At 39.1% G+C, this 26692-nt stretch overlaps 1 protein-coding gene across 3 annotated transcripts in view; it reads left to right on the top strand.

The window, feature by feature from the left end:
* Nucleotides 1-26692, top strand: part of NR3C2 (nuclear receptor subfamily 3 group C member 2) — a 378984-nt gene that overhangs the window by 280373 nt on the left and 71919 nt on the right. For all 3 annotated transcript variants that reach the window (XM_067035635.1, XM_059066724.2, XM_059066723.2), the window contains exons 5-6: nucleotides 24159-24497; nucleotides 26015-26159. In XM_067035635.1, coding sequence (XP_066891736.1) covers nucleotides 24159-24497; nucleotides 26015-26159 — 484 coding nt within the window. The remainder of the gene's footprint in view (nucleotides 1-24158; nucleotides 24498-26014; nucleotides 26160-26692) is intronic.

The following is a 26692-nucleotide window of genomic DNA, read 5'->3' as shown; positions in this document are numbered from 1 at the left end:
GAAAATCCATTCTGATTACTTCTTCACAACCTTCTGGTTGTGCCTTTGTCCACACAGTTTTTAAATTGCCTACATATCCCTCCCCTATGCTAATAAATCCCTATTACCCATTTCAGACCAACCTCAAAAAATTCATCACCTCCAAGTCTACATAAATTGTACCCTTCACAGATCAGTCTTTTATGCAGTTCTGAGATGTCGTGTGTGTATATAATTTATTAAGACTTCTCTCCTGTAAAGCTTTTTTATGACTTCCTTAGGTCAAGTTCCTTAGTACCTCCTCTGTGCTTCCAAAGCCTCTATTGTAGCATTTCACAGATTTTATTGTACTTACTTGTTTATAAGTATTTCTCGCCAAATAGTCTTTGAATTTCTCAGGAACAGAGTTATCCTTTTGCCTTCATATCCAGAGCACTTAGCACATAGATACTTAATAAATGCTTATGGAATAAATGAATGAATGAATGAATAGGAAGTCAAACCTTGTTCATACATTACTAAGCTGAATTTAGCAAAAAACTCTAAGTTTGTTTATACAGTTATTAAAGTCACAATGGACTTCATTTTAAAACCAATCCCATAACTGTGACAAAGATTCCAAGGATGGTATTTTAAGAAAGTTCTAGTACAAGTATTATTTTTCAACCCTGCACCAGGAAGGTGTAGTTTCCAAGAAACATATAAGTCTTGATCTCATATTGACTTGTATAGCATAATTTGGCAACTTCTTAAATGATAAGAAAAAATTTTGCATATCTCTTCTTTCCTTGATGAAAAATTTTAAGTGTTTTCTTGATTATGCTTATTTAACCACAATTTTTGTTGCAAGCATGGGGAGGATAACATTTGGGGACAGCTGTTGTTGCTGTTAAGGTGGGAGTTCTAGCCCAGGTCAGATAGTTTGTAGTGATGCGTTAAATTCAAAGTCAAGAGAAGCTAGGATGAGTTGACCTAGAGTAAAAGGACTGGAGGAATGAAACTGGAGGAACAGCCTCCAAAATAAGTGTAAAAAAAAAGACAAGGATAACAGGGAATGGAAAGAAGAGAAAACAAAGGAGTGAGGCAAACCCAAGAAGAGTAGGTTAAGAAGAAGTTTTGGTTGAGGAGCTTTAGCGGAGTAAATTCCAAAGATTATTAACTAAATCAGTGGAATCCACATATAACCCAAAGTCAAAGTCAGGGAGAAGTGCTGATTTCAGAAGGGAGAAGAACCTGTCTTCACCAAAATTGACAGAAACTCTCCATCCATGTTCGAGTGGCCTGTTGAGTGAAGTGGAAATAAGCAATGCTGTGTTTATGGCCATAAACACAAAGACAGTCTTGCAGCCCCATTTCTGGGAAATAAAGAAGCCTATCAGCTAAAAAAAGACAGTGCTACCAGGGAGGATTTAGAAGACCTTCATTCTTGAGAAAGCTGAGTGCCTATATAACTGAATGGTGTGAAACTACACTCATGATTGAAGTCACTCTATGCAGGACATACCTGGAAATCCCTTTAGATTGTAGTCATGATTAATTCTGCGCTCAAGTTGACTGGACGCGAGGCTACCATTCCTGGTATAGGGGAAAGGTGCAACTTGCGAAGATGAGAAACAGGTTGTAAACTTGGGGGTGTGGACCTTTTTTCCTCCAGGTGTTATCAGCAGGAAGTTGACCATGGGGAACAGTGCCAGCCACACAGCTGAAGGAAGATTATTTGGGGGGTGGGGGGGCGTTTCATCCCAGGAAGAAATATTCTTTTTAATGGATGGTTAGTAAGGAAACCTATTGTAGAAAGCCCAGCTTGAATTTAATATAAGAATATCGAGGGCTTCCCTGGTGGTGCAGTGGTTGAGAGTCCGCCTGCCGATGCAGGGGACACAGGTTCGTGTCCCGGTCTGGGAAGATCCCACGTGCCGCGGAGCGGCTGGGCCCGTGAGCCATGGCCACTGAGCCTGCGCATCCAGAGCCTGTGCTCCGCAATGGGAGAGGCCACAACAGTGAGAGGCCCGCGTACCGCAAAAAAAAAAAAAAAAAAAAAAAAAAAGAATATCAAAATTGGTCAGCTGTTACTCATGTTCTTTTATGAGTGTAATAACATACTTGTCAGTAAGTGGACACACCCTTTGGGTGTGGTAGGACACTTGGCCATGGCTTGTACATGTAAACCCATGGCTGTGATTACACCAGGCTACGGGAACCTCTCTAGCATGCTGTGCCTGCGTTGCTTGTAAATTACATTTTTTTTATTCATGAGCATTTTTCAAAACTTAATGTTGCTCTGTGACTCCATGATCATGACTTTTTAAAAAAAATTTATTTTTTTATACAGCAGGTTCTCATTAGTTATCTATTTTGTATATATTAGTGTTTATATTGTCAATTCTACTCTCCCAATTCATCCTGCCCCCCACGCCACCGCTTTCCCCTGCTTAGTGTCCATAGGTTTGGTCTTTGCATCTGTGTCTCTTTCTGCCTTGCAAACTGGTTCATCTGTACCATTTTTCTAGTCTACACATATATGCATTAATATACGATATATGTTTTTCTCTTTCTGGCTTATTTCACTCTGTATGACAGTCTCTAGGTCCATCCACATCTCTGCAAATGACCCAATTTCATTCCTTTTTATGGCTGAGTAATATTCCATTGTATATATGTACCACATCTTCTTTATCCATTCATTTGTCGATGGGCATTTAGGTTGCTTCCATGACCTGGCTTTTATAAATAGTGTTACAGTGAACATTGGGGTGCATGTGTCTTTTTGAATTATGGTTTTCTCTGGGTATATGCCCACTAGTGGGATTGCTGGGTTATATGTTAATTCTGTTTTTAGTTTTTTAAGGAAACTCCATACTGTTCTCCATAGTGGCTGCATCAATTTACATTCCTACCAACAGTGCACGAGGGTTCTGTTTTCTACACACCCTCTCCAGCATTTGTTGCTTCTAGATTTTCTGATAATGGCCATTCTAACCGGTGTGAGCTGATACCTCATTGTAGTTTGGATTTGCATTTCTTTAATAATTAGTGATGTTGAGCAGCTTTTCATGTGCTTCTTGGCCATATATATATCTTCTTTGGAGAAATGTCTATTTAGGTCTTCTGCCCATTTTTGGATTGGGTTGTTTGTTTTTTTAATATTGAGCTGCATGAACTGCTTATATATTTTGGAGATTAATCCTTTGTCCGTTAACTCGTTTGCAAATATTTTCTCCCATTCTGAGGGTTGTCTTTTCATCTTGTTTATAGTTTCCTTTGCTGTGCAAAAGCTTTTAAGTTTCATTAGGTCCCATTTGTTTATTTTTGTTCTTATTTCCATTACCCCAGGAGGTGGGTCAAAAAAGATCTTGCTGTGATTTATGTCAAAAAGTATTCTTCCTGTGTTTTCCTTTAAGAGTTTTATAGTGTACGGTCTTACATTTAGGTCTTTTATCCATGTTGAGTTTATTTTTGTGTATGGTGTTAGGGAGTGTTCTAATTTCATTCTTTTATATGTAGCTGTCCAGTTTTCCCAGCACCACTTATTGAAGATACTGTCTTTTCTCCATTATATAACCTTGCCTTCGTGCATGGGTTTATCTCTGGGCTTTCTATCCTGTTCCATTGATCTATATTTCTGTTTTTGTGCCAGTACCATACTGTCTTTATTACTGTAGCTTTGTAGTATAGTCTGAAGTCAGGGTGTCTGATTCCTCCAGCTCCGCTTTTTTCCCTCAAGATTGCTTTAGCTATTTGGGGTCTTTTGTGTCTCCATACAAATTTTAAGATTTTTTTGTTCTAGTTCTGTAAGAAATGCCATTGGTAATTTGATAGAGATTGCATTGAATCTGTAGATTGCATTGGGTAGTTTAGTCATTTTCATGATATTGATTCTTCCAATCCAAGAATATGGTATATCTCTCCATCTGTTTGTGTCATCTTTGATTTCTTTCATCAGTGTCTTATAGTTTTCTGAGTACAGGTCTTTTACCTCCTTAAGTAGGTTTATTCCTAGGTATTTTATTCTTTTTGTTGCAGTGGTGACTGGGATTGTTTCCTTAATTTCTCTTTCTGATATTTCATTGTTATTGTATAGGAATGCAAGAGATTTCTGTGCATTAATTTTGTATCCTGAAACTTTACCAAATTCATCAATTAGCTCTAGTTAGGATTATCTGTGTATAGTATCATGTCATCTGCAAACAGTGACAGTTTTACGTCTTTTCCAATTTGTATTTCTTTTATTTCTTTTTCTTCTCTGATTGCTGTGGCTAGCCCTTCCAAAACTATGTGCCTAATACTGGCAAGAGTCGACATACTTGTCTTGTTCCTGATCTTAGAGGAAATGCTTTCAGTTTTTCACCATTGAGAATGATGTTTGCGCTGGGTTTGTTGTATATGGCCTTTATTATGTTGAGGTAGCTTGCCTCTGTGCCCACTTTCTGGAGTGTTTTTATCATAAATGGGTGTTGAATTTTGTCAAAAGCTTTTTCTGCATCTATTGAGATGATCATATGGTTTTTATTCTTCAATTTGTTAATATGGTGTCTCACATTGATTGATTTGCATATATTGAGGAATCCTTGCATCCCTGGGATAAATCTCACTACATCATAATGTATGATCTTTTTAATGTGTTGTTGGATTCTGTTTGCTAGTATTTTGTTGAAGATTTTTGCATCTATATTCATCAGTGATATTGGTCTGTAATTTTCTTTTTTTGTAGCATCTCCATCTGGTTTTGGTATCAGGGTGAAGGTGGCCTCGTAGAATGAGTTTGGGAGTGTTCCTTCCTCTGCAATTTTTTGGAAGAGTTTGAGAAGGATGGGTGTTATCTCTTCTCTGAATGTTTGATAGAATTCACCTGTGAAGCCATCTGGTCCTGGACTTTTATTTTGTGGAAGATTTTTAATCACAGTTTCAATTTCATTACTTGTGATTGGTCTGTCCATCTTTTCTATTTCTTCCTGGTTCATTCTTGGAAGCTTATACCTTTCTAAGAATTTGTCCATTTCTTCCAGGTATTCCATTTTATTGGCATAGAGTTGCTTGTAGTAAACTCTCATGATCCTTTGTATTTCTGCAGTGTCAGTTGTTACTTCTCCTTTTTCATTTCTAATTTTATTGATTTGAGTCCTCTCCCTCCTTTTCTTGATGAGTCTGGCTAAAGGTTTATCAACTTTGTTTATCTTCTCAAAGAACCAGCTTTTAGTTTTATTGATCTTTGCTATTGGTTTGTTTGTTTCTATTTCATTTATTTCTGCTCTGATCTTTTTGATTTCTTTCCTTCTACTAACTTTGGGTTTTGCTTGTTGTTCCTTCTCTAGTTTCTTTTAGGTATAAGTTTAGATTGTTTATTTTTCTTGTTTCTTGAGGTAGCATGGTATTGCTATAAACTTCCCTCTTACAACTGCTTTTGCTGCATCCCCTAGGTTTTGTTTGAATCTTCATGTTTTCATTGCCATTTGTCTCTAGGTATTTTTTGATTTCCTCTTGATTTCTTCAGTGATCTCTTGATTATTCAGTAACGTATTGTTTAGACTCCATGTTTTTGTGATTTTTATGTTTTTTTTCCCTTAATTGATTTCTAATCTCATAGCATTGTGGTCAGAAAAGATGCTTCATATGATTTTAGGATTCTTAAATTTCCTAAGTCTTGATTTGTGACCCAAGATGATCTGTCCTGGAGAATGTTACATGTGCGCTTAAGAAGAAAGTGTAATCTGTTGTTTTCAGATGGAGTGTCCTATAAACTTCAATTTAATCTATCTGCTCTGTTGTGTCATTTAAAGCTTGTGTTTCCTTATTAATTTTCTGTCTGGATGAGCTGTCCATTGGTGTAACTGAGGTATTAAAGTCCCCTACTATTATTGTGTTACTGTTGATTTCCTCTTTTATAGCTGTGAGCATTTGCCTTATATATTGTGGTGCTCCTCTGTTGGGTACATACATATTTATAATTGTTATATCTTCTTCTTGGATTGATCCCTTGATCATTATGTAGTGTCCTTCCTTGTCTCTTTAACATTCTTTATTTTAAAGTCTATTTTATCTGATATGAGTATTGCTACTCCAGCTTTCTTTTGATTTCCATTTGCATGGAATACCTTTTTCCATCCGCTCACTTTCAGTCTGTATGTGTCTCTAGGTCCGACATGGGTCTCTTGTAGGCAGTATATTTATGGGTCTTGTTTTTGTATCCATTCAGCGAGCCTGTGTCTTTTGGTCAGAGCATTTAATCCATTCACACTTAAGGTAATTATCAGTATGTATGTTCCTATTACCATTTAAATAATTGTTTTGAGTTTGTAGGTCCTTTACTTTTCTTGTGTTTCCCACTTAGAGAAGTTCCTTTAGCATTTGTTGTAGAGCTGGTTTGGTGGTGCTGAATTCTCTTAGCTTTTGCGTAAAACTTTTGATTTCTCTGTCGAATTTGAATGAGATCCTTGCTGGGTAGAGTAATCCTGGTTGTAGGTCCTTCCCTTTCATCACTTTAAATATATCGTACCACTCCCTTCTGACTTTTAGAGTTTCTATTAAGAAATCAGCTGTTAACCTTATGGGAGTTCCCTTGTATGTTATTTGTTGTTTTTCCCTTGTTGCTTTTAATAATTTTTCTTTGTCTTTAATTTTTGTCAGTTTACTTACTATGTGTCTTAGCATGTTTTTGCTTGGGTTTATCCTGCCTGGGACTCTCTGCGCTTCCTAGACTTGGGTGGCTATTTCCTTTCCCATGTTAGGGAAGTTTTCGACTATAATCTCTTCAGATATTTTGTCGGGTCCTTTCTTTCTCTCTTCTCCTACTGGGACCTATATAATGCGAATGTTGGTGAGTTTAATGTTGTCCCAGAGGTCTCTTGGGCTGTCTTCATTTCTTTTCATTCTTTTTTCTTTATTCTGTTCCATGGAAGTGAATTCCACCATTCTGTCTTCCAGGTCACTTATCCATTCTTCTGCCTCAGTTCTTCTGCTATTGATTCCTTCTAGTGTATTTTTCATTTCAGTTATTGTATTGTTCATCTCTGTTTGTTTGTTCTTTAATTCTTCTATGTGTTTGTTCTTTAATTCTCTAGGTCTTTGTTAAACATTTCTTGCATGTTCTTGATCTTTGCCTCCATTCTTTTTCCAAGGTCCTGGATCATCTTCACTATCATTATTCTGAATTCCTTTTCTAGAAGGCTGCCTATCTCTACTTCATTTAATTGTTTTTCTAGGGTTTTATCTTGTTCCCTGATCTGGTACATAGCCATCTGCCTTTTCATTTTGTTTATCTTTCTATGAATGTGGTTTTCCTTCCACAGGCTGCAGGATTGTAGTTCTTCTTGGTTCTGCTGTCTGCCTTCTGGTGGATGAGGCTATCTGAGAGGCTTGTGCAAGCTTCCTGATGAGAGGGACTGGTGTTGGGTAGAGCTGCGTGTTGCTCTGGTGAGCAGAGCTCAGCAAAACTTTAATCCTCTTGTCTGCTAATGGGTGGGGCTGGGCTCCCTCCCTGTTGGTTGTGTGGCACTTACATAACACTCCAGCACTGGAGGCTACAGGCTCTTTGGTGGGGCTAATGGCAAACTCTGGGAGGGCTGATGCCAAGGAGTACTTCCCAGAATTTCTGCTGCCAGTGTCCTAGTCCCTGTGGTGAGACACAGCTATCCTCCACCTCTGTAGGGACCCTCCAACACTAGCAGGTAGGTCTGGTTCAGTCTCCTGTGGTATCACTGCTTCTTCCCCCTGGGCCCTGATGCACACACTGCTTTGTGTGTGCCCTCCAAGAGTGGAGTCTCTGTTTCCCCAAGCCCTGTCAAAGTCCTGCAATCAAATCCCACCAGCCTTAGAAGTCTGATTCTCTGGGAATTCCTCCTCCCATTGCCAGACCCCCAGATTGGGAAACCTGATGTGGGGCTCAGAACTTTCACTCCAGTGGGTGGACTTCTGTGGTATAAGTGTTCTCCAGTTTGTGAGTCACCCACCCAGCGGTTATGGGATTTGATTTTGTGATTGCGCCCCTCCTACCGTCTCATTGCAGCTTCTCCTTTGTTTTTGGACATGGGGTATCTTTTTTGATGAGTTCCAGTGTCTTCCTGTCGATGACTGTTCAGCAGTTAGTTGTGATTCTGGTGCTCTCAAAAGAGGGAATGAGCACTCGTCCTTCTACTCAGCCATCTTGAACCATTCTCCTCCATACATTACATTTGTAGTTAAAAAGTGTGGCAGTGATAATAAAATTTGGATCTCTACGAAACTAAGTGTAAATCTTAACTATATGGATACGCTCTAATCTTTTACAGCCCCAATGACCTATATCAGGAATTTTGTATGGAATTTACCTATCTGTAAAGCATAAGGGGAAAACTTCAGTGCTCCATCCAAAGGAGATGGCCTGATCTCAGCTCCAGCCGTTTGTTGCTATGGGAGAAAACAGACAGCTACGGCCAGATTTTAAGATTTCTTTTCATGATATCAGAAATACAAATTTTTGTGTGAAATATATGCCAAGTTGTGAAAGATGAAAATGAAGTTTTGAAATTATCCTTAGCTTACTTTCCAGTTTATGACTTCTGCTAACAAGGAAACTCACTTGTGGAGCATAATGGATTAGCATGCTTCTCAGCTCTTGTTTGACTGTTTTTTATCGATATGTAGTCTAGGGATTTAATTATCTTCCTAGCTTACTGTTCTTGTTTTTATCAGTTTCCTTAGTGTAGACCAGTGGTTTTCAATCAGGGGCAATTTTACTCCCCAGGGGGGGATATTTGGCAAAGTCTGAAAATATTTTGGTTGTCACAACTTGTAGGAGGATGCTACTGGCATCTAGGGTTTAGAGAGCCTGGGATGCTGCTAAATATTCTACATTTTCACAAGACAGAACCCAACAACAAAGAATTATCTGGCCCAGAGTATCAATAATGATGAGGTGGAGAAACCCTGGTATAGGCCATGTTTTTATACCGGTCTATCTCTCCCTCTCTCCCTTCCTTCCTTCCTTCCTTCTTTCCTATCTTTATTTTAAAGAACCTTTTTTCCAGATTCTCTCTGTTTTTCCCTCATTCCATAATCTTATTCAGAACCTTTAAGTTGGTAGTTCTCATTTTCTAGATGCAGTAAAATAGTCACATGGGAGTTTTTAAAAATGAAGAGTCCCACTCCCCACTTGTAGATATGCTGACATGCTGATCTGGGATGGCCCAAGATTCTGCATCTTGAAAAAGCTCCCAGGTGATTCTAAGTGAGAGCATCCTTGGGCCACAGTTAGAGAAGTAGTGAGATAATCTTCGTTTTCATAATCTCTGGCCCTATGCTTTTCTTCATTTTTTCAGTCCTTTATTAGCTGAACATCTCAATTATATCCTGTTGCTTTTATTAATCCCTTAAGATAGACTTAGCTTTTAGTAGTTATTTATACTTTGAGAAATAAGTAAATTTAAATGTATTGTGGACAAAGAGTTGAGAGTATATATAATCGTATGTGGTCCTTATGAGTTATCCAAGTAGCTGGATAGTTTATCTTATATCTTAGAGTTTTTTTCTCCAAATTTCTAGTCTCTTCCCCATTTTTTGTCATATACCATATGTCTTCCCCATAAGACATTGGTTGATAGTGGTTCCCTGAAAGTAAAAGATTAAAAATTTGTTTTTTTAAGCATATGAACTAGTCCAAAAAAAGGGGGGGGGTGGACTATTACAGCTGAAAATGTTGAAAATAATCCATGTAAGTGATTTCTTGACCACACTGATGCATACAAAATGTTACAAAAGATTGACTCTCAGGAGATACTAGTTTATGCTATGTGCTTGTTCCATGAAAGCAAAATGGTGAGGGCCGTTGTAGGGTCTGTAAGAGCTATTCCTCTAAATACTGATTGGTACTTAGGAAAACTGCATGTTTATGCCCCCGTAAGTACCTGCCTTCAGAGGCTTCAATTCATGTCCGATATCTACATGTTGTAATGTATTGAATTCAAATCACAGGACTTTGATAGGTATTCAAATGTCTTCTTGAAATTTATAACTAGGATGATACATGGCAATGACTGGGTCATTTATCAAGGACTGTTCTCTGGTATGTCATTACCAAATGTAAATGTCTGTCTACACAGATAAGACCACTTACAGTCGTATATTGTCAATATACTAACCAGCTTACCATCACGAGTCCTGGATAACTTTGTTATCCAACTTTGGTTACTTCTCATGATAATCCTGAAGAAACTATTTTTGAGAAAACTGGAATTCCATCTTGATAGCATGTGCTTATGCCACACTAAACAGATATTGAAGTGGCTGTCAGATGGCCTGGGGAAAGGGTCATAGCCTTTCCCTCATAATTTTCATCAAATGCCTTCCAACCTACTATAAAATAAACATGAATAACTGTTGCATTGAGTACATGTGTTTTCACATGTTTCTTTAAGGTCTTCCTCTATGAAAGCTCTGGTGCTGGCGCTGCTAAACAGGCCACTGAACTTGAAATGATGGAGCTGAGAGTCTCCCACCTCTACCGTCTGGAATCTCGAGCAAGCCAGTTCACCCTCTGGAACTTTATTTCCCTCTGTTTAAAATGAGATCAAACTTGCTGTTTTGTGATGCCCCTTCCGGTTCTAGGAGGTTCTGTTAGGGTGTTCACAATTTGGATATCAGAATGGTGAATTGATGGTGGTCATTTGAGGCAGGAGAAGATCACAGCTTTTCTCTGTATCCCCACCCGTTCCCCAAGGATGGGTCAGGGTCAAGGGCAAGTACATTTCCCGTAATTCCAGCCACAAAAAGAAACCCATGCTGACATACCTGATTCAGAGATACTCATTGGGCCCTAAGATTAGGGATGCAGAGTGACCCTTTTCTAGATACTATTTCCAGAGTGTGGTCCTTCCACGAAGCTGAAGAGGAATAAACCTTCTTTTCGGCTTCTCCCTGTTCATCTCTCTTTAGGCTCTCTCAAGGTTAGAAGTGGCAGGCTACCTGCCCTCCACTATTGTACTTGGGGTGCTGCTTTTTGGAGGATGCCTCCAAAAAGATGACAGATGACAGATGCCTCTGTCATCTGCCTAAGGCTGGGTTGACCCTTGGCTGGAATTGTTTTCTCTAGGAAACTAGCCTAGCTCATTGGGGTTGGAGGTGAAACTTAACATCCTCTGTGTTTCCCTTAAAGGCTTTGTTAGACAGTGGTGGCTGAAGTCATCACATTGAGAAATGGAACCAGTTATAGAAGGTCAGCAAAACATTCATTCATTTAGTTGTACTCTTTCCCTTTGTTCAGTAAGCACTTACATAACACCTACTGTGTGCCATACAGTAGAAAGCTTAAATAAGTTCTAAGCACAAGAATCCAGAAATAAAACAAATTAATATGAAGTGTTTCATTCTATTGGGCGTGGTCTCTTGATCTTTATTCTCGGTGGTCATATCTATAAAGGGAAACTATTTGAATCTAAAAGAGAATTTCTAATTCTAACTGGGGACCCAAAGAAAATGCCATTAAAGGGTAGAAATTCTCTAAAGGGAAGCTTAGAGGCTTGTGTCGTCCCCTTCAATTACGGAAGTTAAAAATTATCATGGAGGTTAAAAATTGTGTTTTACCTGGTATGTGACTTAGGACTACATCATCCATTTGAAAATCATAGCATGAGATTGGCCTTCACCCAAGTCAGCAGTGAAGAACTGACTCCTGGTCAAGGCATCTGCTCTGGGATGACAGCCGTAGGCCACCCTGTGACCCCAGACAAGGCTTTTCTAACGCTAACAAAGCCATCAGTGAAACCCACCATCATCGGCAGTGTCTGTTCTTCAGAGCTACGTATAGGAGCGCTGACATCACAACATGCTAGCAGACTTACTTTTAAATGAAGGGAAACCTATCTTTGGAACAGAAGCAGAATTTTAATAGGAAAATGGAGAACCATATCTGAGAAGAAATAAATAGCTGTTTTTGTTTAATCTCTTTATTGTAAATGTGACGTTACTTTAAAAATAGTGACTTAAATGACTTAAATGTGAATTGTGACCCCAAAGAGAAACTTGCAGAAATGGCCTAGTTATCCATCCTTCTTGAACTACTTAAATCCTCTCCAGAAGACAGCTCATCTTCCAGCTTTGTTGGAGAAGGGCCAACTCATTTCCATCCAGGTCTGTGGTTCAGTCTCATATGTGAAAGAAAAATACAGATGATAAGGAATCACTGACAATAAAAGGACATTTAATGTTTCCTTCTTCTAAAAGTTTCTTCTTACCGAGTTAGCATCGTATTCACAACTTTCTTAAATTCTTCCTTGGACTTTTTTTTTTTAAATGCAGCTAAATGCTATAAATTTGAAGAGTCCTTTGCAACCTAAATGGAGAAAGCATATTCTTTTAAAGATGCTTTTGTTCAGCCTGCTGTGCTGAGCTAGGTTTGAGAGAGTCACCAAAAGCTTTGGAATTTACACTGTGGCAGAATACCAAAGGAAAAAAAGAGCAGTTTGTCTTCTCAACAGAGCTGAGAGGTCAGACCTGGGCGTCGGCCCTACCCTGGCATGGCTCCGCTGGCCACCAGGCAGCTAAGAGGCCTCCTCTCCAGCAGTGACCTGTACCTGCCAACACCAGACATCATCAAAGGGCCTCAAGATGTTCCTGCACGAACCCTCTGTGCAGAGAGAGGCTGGAATGAAAACACGAGAAGCAAATGCAAGAGAATCACTTATTCAAAAAAGGCCATTTAGTTTGGCTCAGCCTGTATCCTGAAGCGATCCCAGCCTAGAAAAATAATTTTTTTTCAAGTCCATTGGCTACTATTAATTCTTAATTTTGACCCATTCTGATGATGTCAGTGGAATAAAATGTGGAGTAATATTGATTGAAAATGCATAAAAGCTATCAACATTGACGTTTGTTTTCTTTTTCCTCTGGCCTATTTAATTTTTGCCCCCAACTTAAGTGGGAACCTGTTAACTCATTAACATGTCCTCATTCTACTCATTCTTTTTTATATTAGCATTAGCTTCTAACATGAGGATTTTTTTCAAATTCTGCTGGCCAGCTTTGTCTTACATTTGTAAAATGTTCTTAATACTAGAGTGATAGTATTTAGAAATACAGAGTATTTTCTGTGTTATACCAGTTGTGAAAAATTGTGAAAAATGTCTTTGTATCAATTCATGGGATTATTATTTTACATCTGGTTTTCTGCTTCACCAGTTCTTCTTCTTCCAAAGCAATTTTAATCATTCAGTTATAATCACAACATTGATAGTCTCGACTAAAACCTCGTTGGTTTACTTTTCAGCTAAATAAAGTAAAGCATTACTTAAAATTTGATTAAAATTAAGGTGATTGTATATAGAAAATGCTGCTAAATAAAAGCTTTTGAAAGAATAATTATAATGTGGCTCTTAGTAATTGTTTTATAGGAAGAATGTTGAGCTAAGGGAGATGAAATAATTTGAAGAAAATTGGTACTGGAGATAAAGCTGTTCTATATCTGTATATTTTTTCGTTTCACTGCATGGTTTTTATGTCTTACGTACACAAATACTAATCATTTAAAAATTTCTGAAATTGAATTTAGGCCAATTCCTTGGTTACTTTAGAATCCTCAGACACTTCCAAATTGTGTAAGGTCAATTGTAAGGCTACAGTTAAAGGGACCAAGCTGAGGAGACCATTGCAGTGAAGTAGCAACAAATGCTAAGAGGAAAGAACAGGATGATTGAAACATATGTAAAAAATAATGTGCAGACAAAGAGGAATGCATTCCATTTTGTATGTGCTTTGAGAGCTTATGAAAGAAGTCTTCGGTTGAAATTTTTGTAAAGGAAAATGGCGTTACCCAGTGTAAATACCCTCATCATACATCTGTTGGGTAAACTCTTATTTTTCTATACAAAATATTTCTTAAGGTAGATCCTGCTTAGCTGACTTGCCAGTGTGAGGAGGTCTGCTCGGGACCATTCTTCTGGGTTTTCTACCCAGCGTGTGCTCTAGCATCTGACCAGCTCTTTTTGGCCTGAGCCTGTGGAGAATCATGCCAGGACTGGGGAAGACACAGTAAATTAAGCTGGGTGCCGTAATCTATTTCCAGGTCACTGCCTTTTGCCTCTTTATCATACCTTATTCACCGCTTGACCTTGTTAGAACAGTCATGTTTCTTCATAAAATATTCTTGATGAGACTATTTACCTTGCATGCCCAGTGAGATCATGCTTCATGTAATAAGTTCTCTGCTCAAACATATACCAAGAAGGCAGCTCTTGCAGCTGTTAAAGAATTAACTTTTTAACTGAGAGAAGGACCTTTTGCTGGACAGCCACAGCTGTCATAGTGCTCTTTTTCTTATTTTAAGTAGATTGTAAAACTAGAAGGAGCTTTTCTGTCTTCTTTTTGCTTATTTGCTTGTGTTTTGTTTTACATTCACAGATACATCAATCTTGAGCACAGCATCATTATTCCCAAAGAATAAGAATTCACAAAAGCAAATATATTATCTGTACTTTCTAAAGAATGCTCATTTGATTTTAAAAATATATTTATTCAAACTCAGAACTCGGCTATCATTTGCAATGGAGCTTAGGAACCTTATTTTTTTTACCTAAGAATTCTGCTTTATTGATGATGCAGAAATAAGATCATACATGAAGTTTAGCTGAACTAATACTTATAAAAGATGACATTGGGGGGCTTCCCTGGTGGCGAGGTGGTTGAGAGTCCGCCTGCCGATGCAGGGGACGCGGGTTCGTGCCCCGGTCCAGGAGGATCCCACGTGCCGCGGAGCGGCTGGGCCCGTGAGCCATGGCCGCTGAGCCTGCACGTCCGGATCCTGTGCTCCGCGACGGGAGAGGCCACAACAGTGAGAGGCCCGCGTACCACATTAAAAAAAAAAAAAAAAAAAAAAAAGATGACATTGGGGTTCGTACATTGATTAATCCATCTCTACTAACCATTTCAATATTCTTGAACATAAGAACTTGATTTTTAATCAGAAGGAGTAAGTTCTTCCCCCAATAAGTCCTGTTTTTTAGTACAGACTGGTTTGATTTCTGCCTCCTTTGATTTCTTCTGCCATCAGAGTTAAGGTGTCAAAGCAAGGAGCAAAAGCAAAAAGACTGTCTCATCTGCTACAGCAACAGTCCCGGAGTACACAGGGGTTGACTGTCCTGCCCAGGGAATTAGTAGAGAAAGCATCCTGTGTATTGGTACCGGTTGTTCTGTGTCTCCCATTTAAAAAGGCTGCTGATCTTGTTACTAGAGGTGATCCAATGGCAACCTCGCTGATAATCTAGAAAAGTCATTAGGGCTGTGGGTCCTTTTCATACCCCTTTGACCTCCTGATTTGATGCGCTCTGCACATGTGATGGGGTTTCTCTGTTCTCTTTTTCTATGCCCTGACAAACACTCACCTTCTAACTCTGCAGACCATCCTTGTGACCCCGTACAAACCACTTTACCCCTGTGTACTGGTGCTAACAATAGTACCTACCCACAGGGCACTTATGAGGACCTAAGTAGGATAACATTTTTAAAAGATGCTATCATGCTGGACATACAGATTCTCAATTATTGATAGCCTTTACTATGAACTGTTTTCCCCACTTAAAAAAAAAATTAGGTAATCTCAGGATTAGGAGAAACCACAGGCCCATTTTCAGTACAGACCTGAGTTCTGTACCTTAAATGGTAAAACTGAAAAAAAAAAAAAAAAAAATGAACGCTGGGGATAAGGTAAAAGGGAACATATAGAACTTTAGGAGTTTCTTCCATGGCAGTGGATGTTCTCCCAAGCCTGCATTCAGTGATCACAGTATTTGCCCTTGGAGTATATTTTGGAAAAATATTTCTAAAATTATCTCTTACCACACCTACAAGTTAAGGGATTTATTCCTGTTTTTGAGACAAACGAGCCAGAGAAGTTCCACTCAGACACATGGAAGGCTGGAATGTACATTGGAGGTCGTATTTCCTTCCCTTGTGGGGCTACTGGGTCTCGATAACTCATTTCATCATCCTTCTCCTGCCCGGCAGAATTGCACTCAGGCAAGCAGGGAACCTGCCTACCTATTACTTTAGAGTTTTTAGAAAAGAATATTACATGTTCTTGGCAGTCATGCATTCCAGGCTCTCTCTATAACACATTCCAGAAAACTTGCAGGAAATTCTCCTTATGTCTCATCTAAATCCCTGCTTCTGCCCTTTAAACCCTTTGGATCTTATCTTGACCTCAGTAGAAATAGAAAATAGATGCTCACTGTGATTTGGCAAAGGCTTGTCAAGTTTTTGAAATTGCTCTTTGGTTTCTGATATCCCTCACTTTCTACTCTGGAATAACTCAATCCCTGTCTTTTTTCACTTATTATTTTTTCTCCCCATAAACATTTTTGGTCCAAAGCTTTGGGGATGGAGCATTCGTCATTTTGTTGCTCCCTTCTGATACTGCCTGGAGGTGTATATCAGCACAGCAGTGGCAAGGCCCAGGTAGGGGGTGTTCCGTGTAGTAAACCCACTGTTCACCCCACCCGGCCGTGGGGTGCTGGCTGCCGCCCTTGCCCCACCACTGCCCGCGGTTCTTTAGAAGTGATGTCCAAAGGAGTTCTGGAATTACAGTGGCTCAGCCCAGTGGCATTCTCTCTTGTTTAAACCAGCAAAGGTTTCAACAGAAGAAAGCACTGGAAACTTTCTCCATTACCCAGAGGCTATCACCAAGAGGCCATTTCTCAGACATTCTGTTTCCTCTTCTTCTGAGTTTCTTACTTGGTTTAACGCAGTCCCAGCCTGGCCAGACCTTGAAGACATACCGCCTCACCTTTAAAACTCTGGCCAGAGATGGAACCCTCCCCCTGACACATCCTCCCACGTACAGACGTTCCTGAGTCTGACTGGCAGTGAAAGAAAAAAAGGGAGGAGAAAATGTTGCTAAGTATTAGAGGAGAAAAAAAGAACCTAATTACAGAAAACTATAAATGCCATAAAAGCAATCATGTTAATCAGCCATCTAGCCCGAGAAGTATCTCCTAGGCAGCTGCTGGCTTTGCCCCTTTCTGAATCCCTGTCTCCAGCAGGGAAGGTATCAGAATATGTCACTGGGGACTGTCTTCCAGAACCTTGTCACTGTCTCTGCAAAATCAGCAGACCCCTATTCTATCTCCCTCAGATTCCCTTGAGTCTGTGTTCAGATTTAGCTTCTGGTCTGAGGGACTCTCCTCTCGGGGCGGTGGCGGGGGTGGGGGTCAGTGATGCTTAACATTGGGTGGATGCCCACACATGGAAGTGACCGCTCCACGTGGGCCCTCAGTGTCGTTTGAATCACACCAAAAACAAACCAGGGCACAGTGGGAATTAACACAGCGGGATACAGGAAAGTGGAGGCACTCATAGAAAGATAAACCAATGTCTCCCTGCCATTGTTCACTCACCACATATATAGTCGGGAACACTGACCCCGAACTTGTCATAGCCTGTTTTATAACCCTAATTGCTTCCTTATGTATTGATCCAACTTCCGCGAGGTTGTAAGCTCTTGTCTGGGCTCAGATCATCTTATTCAGCATTGCACTGCTCACAAAACCAGGGCACTTGCTACACAATGGGTGAGTATTAGTTACTTGCTAAGTAGTAGATAAGTGTATTCAAATGTATTCTATAGCAATAGCAACAAAATTATGTTTGTTATAGCTATAGAGATATCTATGGTTATCTCTATACACACATTAAAATGTAATCTGTGGAGATCCGCTAATCTGGAATGTCTTTTTCCCCCCAGATTTAGTGAGGTTATGATTGACAAAAAATGATACATATTTAACATGAACAATGTGGTATTGTGATATCAATATGCCTAGGTAATGATTACCACAATCGCGCTAATTAATGTACCCATCACCTTACACAGTTACGCGCGTGTGTGTGTGTGTGTGTGTGTGTGTGTGTGTGTGTGTGTGTGTGTCGTGTGGAATGTCTTAAAAGTGGTGCAAGGTTGGGTTTGAGTTTGCCTTAGCGTGGTTTTTATACTAATAAAATCAAAAATGCCTGTTCGTTTGTTAAATTATGTATATTAACGTGAGAATGTTTAGGGATACCTTTTAAGACACCCAGTATTCAAGTTCTATTACCACTCAAGGAGATTTATAAACAATTGGAACGCCACTTCCTTATTATCAATTGAGAAGCTGATTATTTATTCATAAAGCAATGTGCCCCTGACCCTCACCCCAATTCTGTTAGTGTGTATGGCTTTGAGAACCATAGATGTTCTTTTTCCTATTAGTAAAAATGAGAGAGGTTTTGCTGCAAAACCAGTTAAATCTGTAGGAAGGTGGCATTCCTTCCTTTGATCTCATGACACAGAAATACTTGGTTGTTCCGCTAATTCTCGGTGTCTTCCTCCCCTGGCAGGAGAAGGGGAGAAGTCATGCAGATAAAAGGGATGAGGAAAATAGGAAAGCATGATTAGGAGGAGAGTGGCAAGAGAAATGGTCTATGAAAGAAAGAGCATGGGGTGGGTGCTATCATTGTCCTGTAGGTTTAAACCAGTAATTACATTTGGCCGGGAACAGAAAAAATACATGTTTTCATATAACCTCAATATATCCTCTCTAATATTTACTGCCAAGACCTAAAATTTCAAGACATGACACTAAGCATTTCTAAAATGACAGAATTCTCACTTTACATCTTTCCAGTGAAATTTTATGGTTGAAAAAGCTCCCCATCAGGCTTTTTTATTCTACTCCAGATGGAAAAAAAAAAAAAAAGACGTTGTCCCAATGACCCATCTCCGAGTCTAAAGAATCTGTAATTTGAACACACTTGAGAAAGATAGTGATGAAAGTGCCAGGAGAATCCCGTGCATCTCATCATTTTACTGGGGGATGCAGAAGCGGGGTATGTCATTCCTAGCCGGCCGTCATTCTACCACACTGGCAGTTTGTCCAAAGGGTATGTAGCAGACCAACTCAGCCTCAGGAGACAGAGCAAACCAAAAAGGAAGTTGGGCCGTGTTTCAGGGCCTTTTTGAATCTTGAGACCCCGTTGGGAATTTTTCACAATTTTTATAGGGTCCCACCAGACGCTTCCTGCTTGCTGTCCAGCTTATCATTCTGGATAGGAAGCAGGGCCTTCCCATTGCACAGCTCCTGGGGGAACAATTCATGGGGAATCTATAGCGTTCTGTCCCCCGGCAGTGCCAAGAGAAAGTGGCTGCTAAGATGCTGATAGTAATTAAGGACTTGGCACCTAGGGGCAGCTGCTAAGCACATACTGTTTCTATAACATCCAGGTAGAACATGTGAAATTCCTCTAGGCTCACGTGGGGCTGGGAGACATTCACAGTCATATTAATACATACCACACACACACACACACCCTGCAACTGTGGCTGGTAGGTGAGAAATGAATTGTGTCTCTGGGCCACATGGGAACATAAGTTCCCAAGCCCAAAGGCCATTAACTCCATGTTAACTTAGTAAGGTGGTAGGTAGTGATAAGACCCCTAATTTATGTTCACGGATGCTTTGGATAATGGAAACATGCTCATTAAGTATCTTTGGCCAGAGATTTTCCTGTGTAATTAGCACACATCTTAATTATACACTTGGATCTGAAGCTGGTGCTAATCTTAAAGTATTAAAAAACAAATTAGATAAAGAGCAAAGGATTAGAAGAGAGACTGCATAGCACAGAGGTTCAGAGTGTGGGCTCTGAGCCATGGCCCAATTCAAAAACTAACCCTGGTGTTTACCAGCCCTGCAACCTTGAAGAAGTACTTCCTGTCTCTGTGCACCTGTAAAATGGCAATAACATTGCCTGATCGTAGGGCCATGGTGAGCATCGGAAGGCTTAAGACCACTAGAAATTGTTTTGAACTGTGCTTGGCACATAAGTGCTCCATAAATTGAGCTTATTATTATTTTAGTTGTGGCATTTTCAGAGTAATAACTCTGCAGGTGGATCATTAACACAGTAGAAATTTTGAAAAGGTATAACAACAATTCAGAAATTTTATCCTAAAATGTCAAACTTGCCAACATTGCCTACACAGAAGTAAATTAATAATTCACATATGTAATAGTTGGTTAAAATGTGTTACAGTTTGAAAATGAAGTGTCAACAAACATTTATTGAGTACCCATAAGGGTCATGGAAAATGATGTTATAGGAGCACATAAGACATTAACAACTTTCAGGAACTTTAATTTTAGAAGGTGGCGTGTGTTAGAGTATAAAATTTTCAAGCATTTTAGAAGGGCTACTTTGGGTAATATGATTGTTATGTAACTGTACTCTTTTAGAAAAAGATGCAGGATGAATATATTTGGCTGAAGAATCTGCACACTGAAAATATTTATTTTCTTGAGCTATTTAAGGAACTATAAATAAATACTCAATTCCAAGTGTCCCTCATATATTCATAAAATTACAACATAAAATTAAATGTAACTGAAATGCTAATCATAATATTCATAATCTGCTCAGTCGGTTGTGCTACAGGCCACAGCCTTGTGTATCAATGCTGAGAAAATATTAAGCATTCTTCTTCATGATATTTCATAGCATTGGCCTTAAATCAGCCATGAGACTAGACACAGCATTACAGATCAAAGGCCTAAAACAAGTATGAATTTTATAATTAACTTGCAAGGAAATATCATTTTTAATAAAATTTGAGAATATCACCCTTGTCTATTTCTCATCAATCGAATGATGGTTATCATCAGATGTAGCCTTATAAAGGATAATGACATTTTAATGAACAGGAAGAGTTTTAATATCTGCAAAATTATGTGAAAGAATGGAAGTAGCATTGAAGCACTAATTCAGATGTTAATGATAATTTTCAACATTGTTTTTAGTTTTCTTACCTGTTGAGCCCTCTGTGAGATAGGAGAGGGAAACACTATCATTCTCAGTTTTTGGATGAATCAGTTGAGGCTTAGAGGTAAGTTTATGTGACACAGAGGCAGTTAGTTCCAAGTGTCTGATTTCCCCAAATGACTAATCTGTGCTATCGAGGATCTTCTCAAACTCTTATAGATACAGTCGTCCATTGACCAGCATTGGGGATTATCTGCATGTTTGAGTCTTTCCTTCTCCTTCTCTGTTTTGCCTAGTTTTTGAGGCATTTAGTGATTATTTTTTTCTTTGATTCATTCATCAGAAGCATCTTGGTCCCCTACTGTATGCTCAGCACTGCTGAGCAGTACTTTGTCAGCCACTCCGCATTAGCATACTACATGACTAGGATACATCTGCTTTTCATTCAGACAGTTCTAAAACTCAGGCTTCTCTGCCTCTTTCATTGAAGGAGACAGTCCATGAGAAATGAAATGATCTGAAGTAATTGAAATTTTTAAATTGTTTTGCTAATTTCAAACTTCTTAAAGGCAGGCATTATATCTTGTTCATCTCTTAAGCCCAATTCCAGTATTTTATGAATGTGTGGCAGGTATGTCTGTTGTTGGATAGTGGCTTGTCTTTTATCTGAATCAGTCTTTCTGTGATGCAAGTGGTAAATGTAATATCAGTGGCCATACTTACAAGCATGAATGGTTATTTTGAAAATCAAATTAATCGGTGTGGCATAGTCCTACTCTGTGTTAAATTCATATCCTGTAAGTTTCTCACACGTTAGAGCTAAGTTGAAGGTGTCTGATACTTCAAGAATTTTAAAATAAATTCCTCAATAAAATGGAAAACCTTATAATTGCAAAGTAAATTATTACCATAGCTCTAAGCTCAGTTTGGCACATCTGAGCTTTCTCTGTCCTTTATCCATTTATTCATTCATTCACCCATCTTCCCCATTATCTATCCATCTCCCCATGAACCCCACCCACCTGCCATCCATCCCCCAATCCTCACATCTACCTCCCAATTCTCCCTTCCACCTCCCCGGTCTTTCCCCATATCTATTGTAAGAACCCTCAAGAGAAATGTGAATGAAAAGCAGTTGCTGTTACACTATTTACAGTAGCCTAGACATAGAAACAACCTAAATGTCCATCGATAGATGAATAGATAAAGATGTGGTACATATATACAATGGAATATTACTCAGCCATAAAAACAAATGAAATAATGCCATTTGCAGCAACATGGATGGACCTAGAGATTATCATACTAAGCAAAGTAAGTCAGAAAGAGAAAGACAAATACCATATGATATCACTTATATGTAGAATCTAAAATGTGACACAAATGAACCTGTCTATGAAACAGAAACAGACTCACAGACATAGAGGACAGACTTGTGGTTGCCGAGGGGGAGGGGGGATGGGGGAGGGAAGGACTGGGAGTTTGGGATTAGCAGATGCAGACTATTATATATAGGATGGATAAAAAACAAGGTCCTACTGTATAGCATAGGGAACTATATTCAATATCCTGTGATAAACCATAATGGAAAAGAATATGAAAAAATATATATATATGTATAACTGAGTCACTTTGCTGTACAGCAGAAATTAATACAACATTGTAAATCAACTATACTTCAGTAAAATTTGTTTAAAAGCAGTTGCTATTAAAGTTAATACTGATTCTTTGGTTTTATGATGAACACACTATTTATTGTCCAAAATGTGGTACTTTTAGGAGTAAACAGGGCACTTACTAATAGTCATGCTGGGAAACAAGCATAAACCAGGACTGTTCTGGGTAAATCAGAATATGGTCACTTGTAATACATTCTACTAAAAATCCGAAGTGGTATTCCTGTACCGTATTGTGATATCTTTTAGTTATAGGCTATATGACATGTGAATTGTTTATTTATAGTAAAAATGTAGAGTAGGAGAGATTTTTAAGGATTGTGTAATGGTATAACTCACACCTGAATTTTTTAATAGCATTAATTCCTGTACGTTTACTAGTTAGTGCCCCAATTTGGAATCATCAGATACTTCATTTCTTCCCTTCTGTTGCCTTTCTTTGGGGTTGATTAGCTCCCATTCATTCGGTGGAAATCTGTAAGTCACTTTATGTAGGCATAGCATTTACCAAGGTGCCATGGGAGCTGTAAAAGAAGAGGAACACCCAATCTTTATGCCTCAGCGGTTCACAGTATAGCCGGGGACATCGATCGGTCTAACAGCATCTGCACAAAATAACTACTCTGAGTAAGCAAGTGGTTGTACATGGACCACAGCAGGAAGAGTAAGTGGTAGAGAAGCACCAAAAAGGAATAAGTAAAGGGCCAGAGAAAGCTAATTAGAGGGAGCCGAGACAGCACTAAGATAATAAGCTCAATCAGGCAAGTCTAGCCCTTGTCGCCAACTCTTTGGTAGGTGATAGATGGGAATTATTGGCTTATATAAGATTTAGATGAGGCATATGTAACTTATTAGCATCTGAAATAATTTATCCTTCCTCTGAACTCTTAACTCTATTTTACATATACTAACTGTGTAGTCTTGGACAGATTACTTTTTTTTTTTTTTTTTGCGGTACGCGGGCCTCTCACTATTGTGGCCTCTCGCGTTGCAGAGCACAGGCTCTGGACGCGCAGGCTCAGCGGGCATGGCTCACGGGCCCAGCCGCTCCGCGGCACGTGGGATCTTCCCAGACCGAGGCACGAGCCCGCGTCCCCTTCATCGGCAGGCGGACTCTCAACCACTGCGCCACCAGGGAAGCCCTTGGACAGATTTCTTGACCCTTCTGCTCTGCTTCCTCTTTATAAAATGAGAACTGTAATAGTACCTAGTCATAAAATTGTCGAAGTGGTTAATTTATAAAAAGAATTTAGGACAGTGTCTGGTAGCAGAAAAATATTGAAAAGGGGCTGTTCCTACTAGTATAACAAGACATCCTTAGAGGAAAAGGACACTTTAATCAATATAAGTCAATATTTGCTTGCAATTTACCTCATGTAAGGCATGCCAAACATAATCTTTTTTTAATTCCGTTTTTGGTGTGGTGCCACTTATTGATTTATGTATTTAATTCCAGTTTTCCTGAGATAATACTCGAGCATAATGATTTGACTTACATACGATATGAAATGATTATCCCAATCAGATTAGTGAACGTTCGGCATCTGACATGGATACAAAATGGAAGAAATAGAATTTTTTTTTCTTGTAATGCAAACTCTTAAGATTTACTCTTAACAATATTTGTATATAACATATAAAAAGTGTTGTGCTTTAGATGGTATTTATCATGCCAAACGTAATCTTAATTTGCTGTTTATAATTTCTTTCTTTTCTTTCTTTCTTTCTTTTTTTTTTTTTTTTTTTTAACAGCTCGAAAGTCCAAGAAGTTGGGGAAGTTAAAAGGGATTCACGAGGAACAGTCACAGCAGCCTCCACCTCCCCCACCCCAGAGCCCAGAGGAAGGAACTACATACATTGCTCCCGCGCAAGAGCCCTCCGTCAATTCAGCGCTGGTTCCTCAACTCTCCACGATTTCCCGAGCGCTCACACCTTCCCCTTCCATGGTCCTTGAAACCATCGAACCCGAGATTGTGTATGCAGGCTATGACAACTCCAAACCAGATACAGCCGAAAATCTGCTCTCCACCCTAAACCGCTTAGCAGGCAAACAGATGATCCAAGTCGTGAAGTGGGCGAAGGTAATTCCAGGTAGGATGGCCTCGCCTTTCAGGGTCTGCATCCTGAACTAGGCACGTCAGGGCAACGGAGCATACCGTATGCAGCAGTGCGATTGAGTTTGCTATCTGTTCGATCCGGACACCCAGTTTTTTACTCAATGTCAAATGAATCAAGTGTGTAGAAGAAAAATCTGGTGAATGTGCTCATTTCTCTTGAGAAGTTATAGAGTTAAGGGTTCTGTTGTTAATAGAACATACCCATTTCTTATGTTGAGGATTGAAATGGAAAGTTTCATTCCAGTAATATTAATAAGGCAAAACACATTCTAGTTGTCAAAGCAAGAATTGAGCCCATTATTGGCAGCTCATAGCCAGGGCTACTCTAAGCCCTAGACGAGGTAAATCAAGACATATATACACTACTATACATAAAATAGATAACTAATAAGGACCTGCTGTATAGCACAGGGAACTCTACTCAATACTCTGTAATGGCCTATATAGGAAAAGAATCTAAAAAAGATTGGATATTTGTATATGTATAACTGATTCACTTTGCTGTACAGCAGAAACCAACACAACGTTATAAATCAATGATACTCCAGTAAAAATTAATTGTAAAAAAAAAAGACCTCTCAGTTAAGCTGCAGGGGCCTCTGAAAGAGTCTCTCTGAAAATATCTTACCTCCATAACCCTTTAATTTGTCCTTGAAATTCCTACTTTAGTCAGTTTTATGCTGTAGCATTTTATTAAGGCCCCTATTAATCTACAGAAACATTGCTCAGAATTGTGATCACATTGTCCCAGTTCATTAATCCAAAGCAGTTTCTTAGATGCCCTGTGGTCAACCAGCAGCCATAAGACAAAAGACTGGGGAAGGCTCTGATGACTGACTCTTTGACGGGGAGCTTGCCCAGGTGAAACTATATACAAACAGAAGAATACCCTGGTGCCCCTGGGAGTACAGAGGGTGAGAAAAGAAACAAAAGAAAGGCCTGAGGCCCAGAAAGAAAGACTGTGGGTAAAGCAGGACAGCATCATAAGGATGCTTATTCTGCCTCAGAGGTCTCTTGAAGTCTGGCATTATCCCAGCCTAGGGGAAGCAAGGAGTAAGACTTTTTCAATCACTGCAGACTCATGGAAAGTAAAATCTTCCACCAGTATTGCAGATATGCAAGAGTTGACGTCATTAAATTATCTTTTATTTTGAAGTTATTCATTGTGAGTAGGATGAAACAAGTGGTACAGGTGACTACAAATTCTTTCAGTCTAACGAAGGGTTGTAGACCACCGTCCACAATGAAACTCCCAGAACATCTTAGGTTTTTTTTTTGCCCTGGCAGTTTACCCTCATTGAGAATTTAAGGTGAATTTAACATGAAATGTTGAACAGGACCAGGTCCATGATAGGTGCTCTGTAAATAACTGTGGAATTGATTTGAGTCAGTGAGAGAAAGGGGGCAGTTTGGGGTTGACTTACGAAGCTTCTTCCTGGAATGTACTTAAATGCTAAGTGTATTTCTGTGATGAATTGTTCTCTTCTTCAGGATTTAAAAACCTGCCTCTCGAGGACCAAATTACCCTCATCCAGTATTCTTGGATGTGTCTGTCATCATTTGCCTTGAGCTGGAGATCGTACAAACATACAAACAGCCAATTTCTCTATTTTGCACCAGACCTAGTCTTTAATGAGTAAGTACCTATTAATTAGCCTTCATAAAAATAAACCGAAGAGTTATTTGCTGTGCTCTTTTATGATTTCTAAACAGGTGTACCTTTGTGAAAGAATCCACTGATACTTTTTTAAGAGTTAAAAAGCTATCATTTGAGAACTTAAAAATTACTTTTTTACAAAATTATAATGCACATGTCTGAGTATATATAAATCAGTGTATATAGATCTCACATGATAGTATGTGGGAATTGTCCCAAAGAATGATGATCCAATTGGCTCCCAAAACTTGACTGGTGCAAAGCCACAATTAATAGAAAACAATCTCTTTTGGTATCTACTCCAGTTGGGAAGACTGTCTAATTTCTAGGAAATGTGAATGTATAAAGTGCCAGTTTTTGAGCACAGTCATATAATGATTCTTTTGTTAATAGTATACATCTGCTCAGTGTGTTTTCATGACAATCATAATTACCCTTTTTTGTGATCATAAGAGAAGCCAAAATGTTATTCTGTAGTGAAACATTTTTAGGTTTATGATGCATTTTAAAAA

This window comes from Kogia breviceps, chromosome 6 (genome assembly GCF_026419965.1).
Source record: "Kogia breviceps isolate mKogBre1 chromosome 6, mKogBre1 haplotype 1, whole genome shotgun sequence".
NCBI classification, from domain to species: Eukaryota; Metazoa; Chordata; class Mammalia; order Artiodactyla; family Physeteridae; genus Kogia; species Kogia breviceps.
The sequence above is the reverse complement of the archived record's forward strand: the minus strand, read 5'-3'. Positions and strand labels throughout refer to the sequence as shown.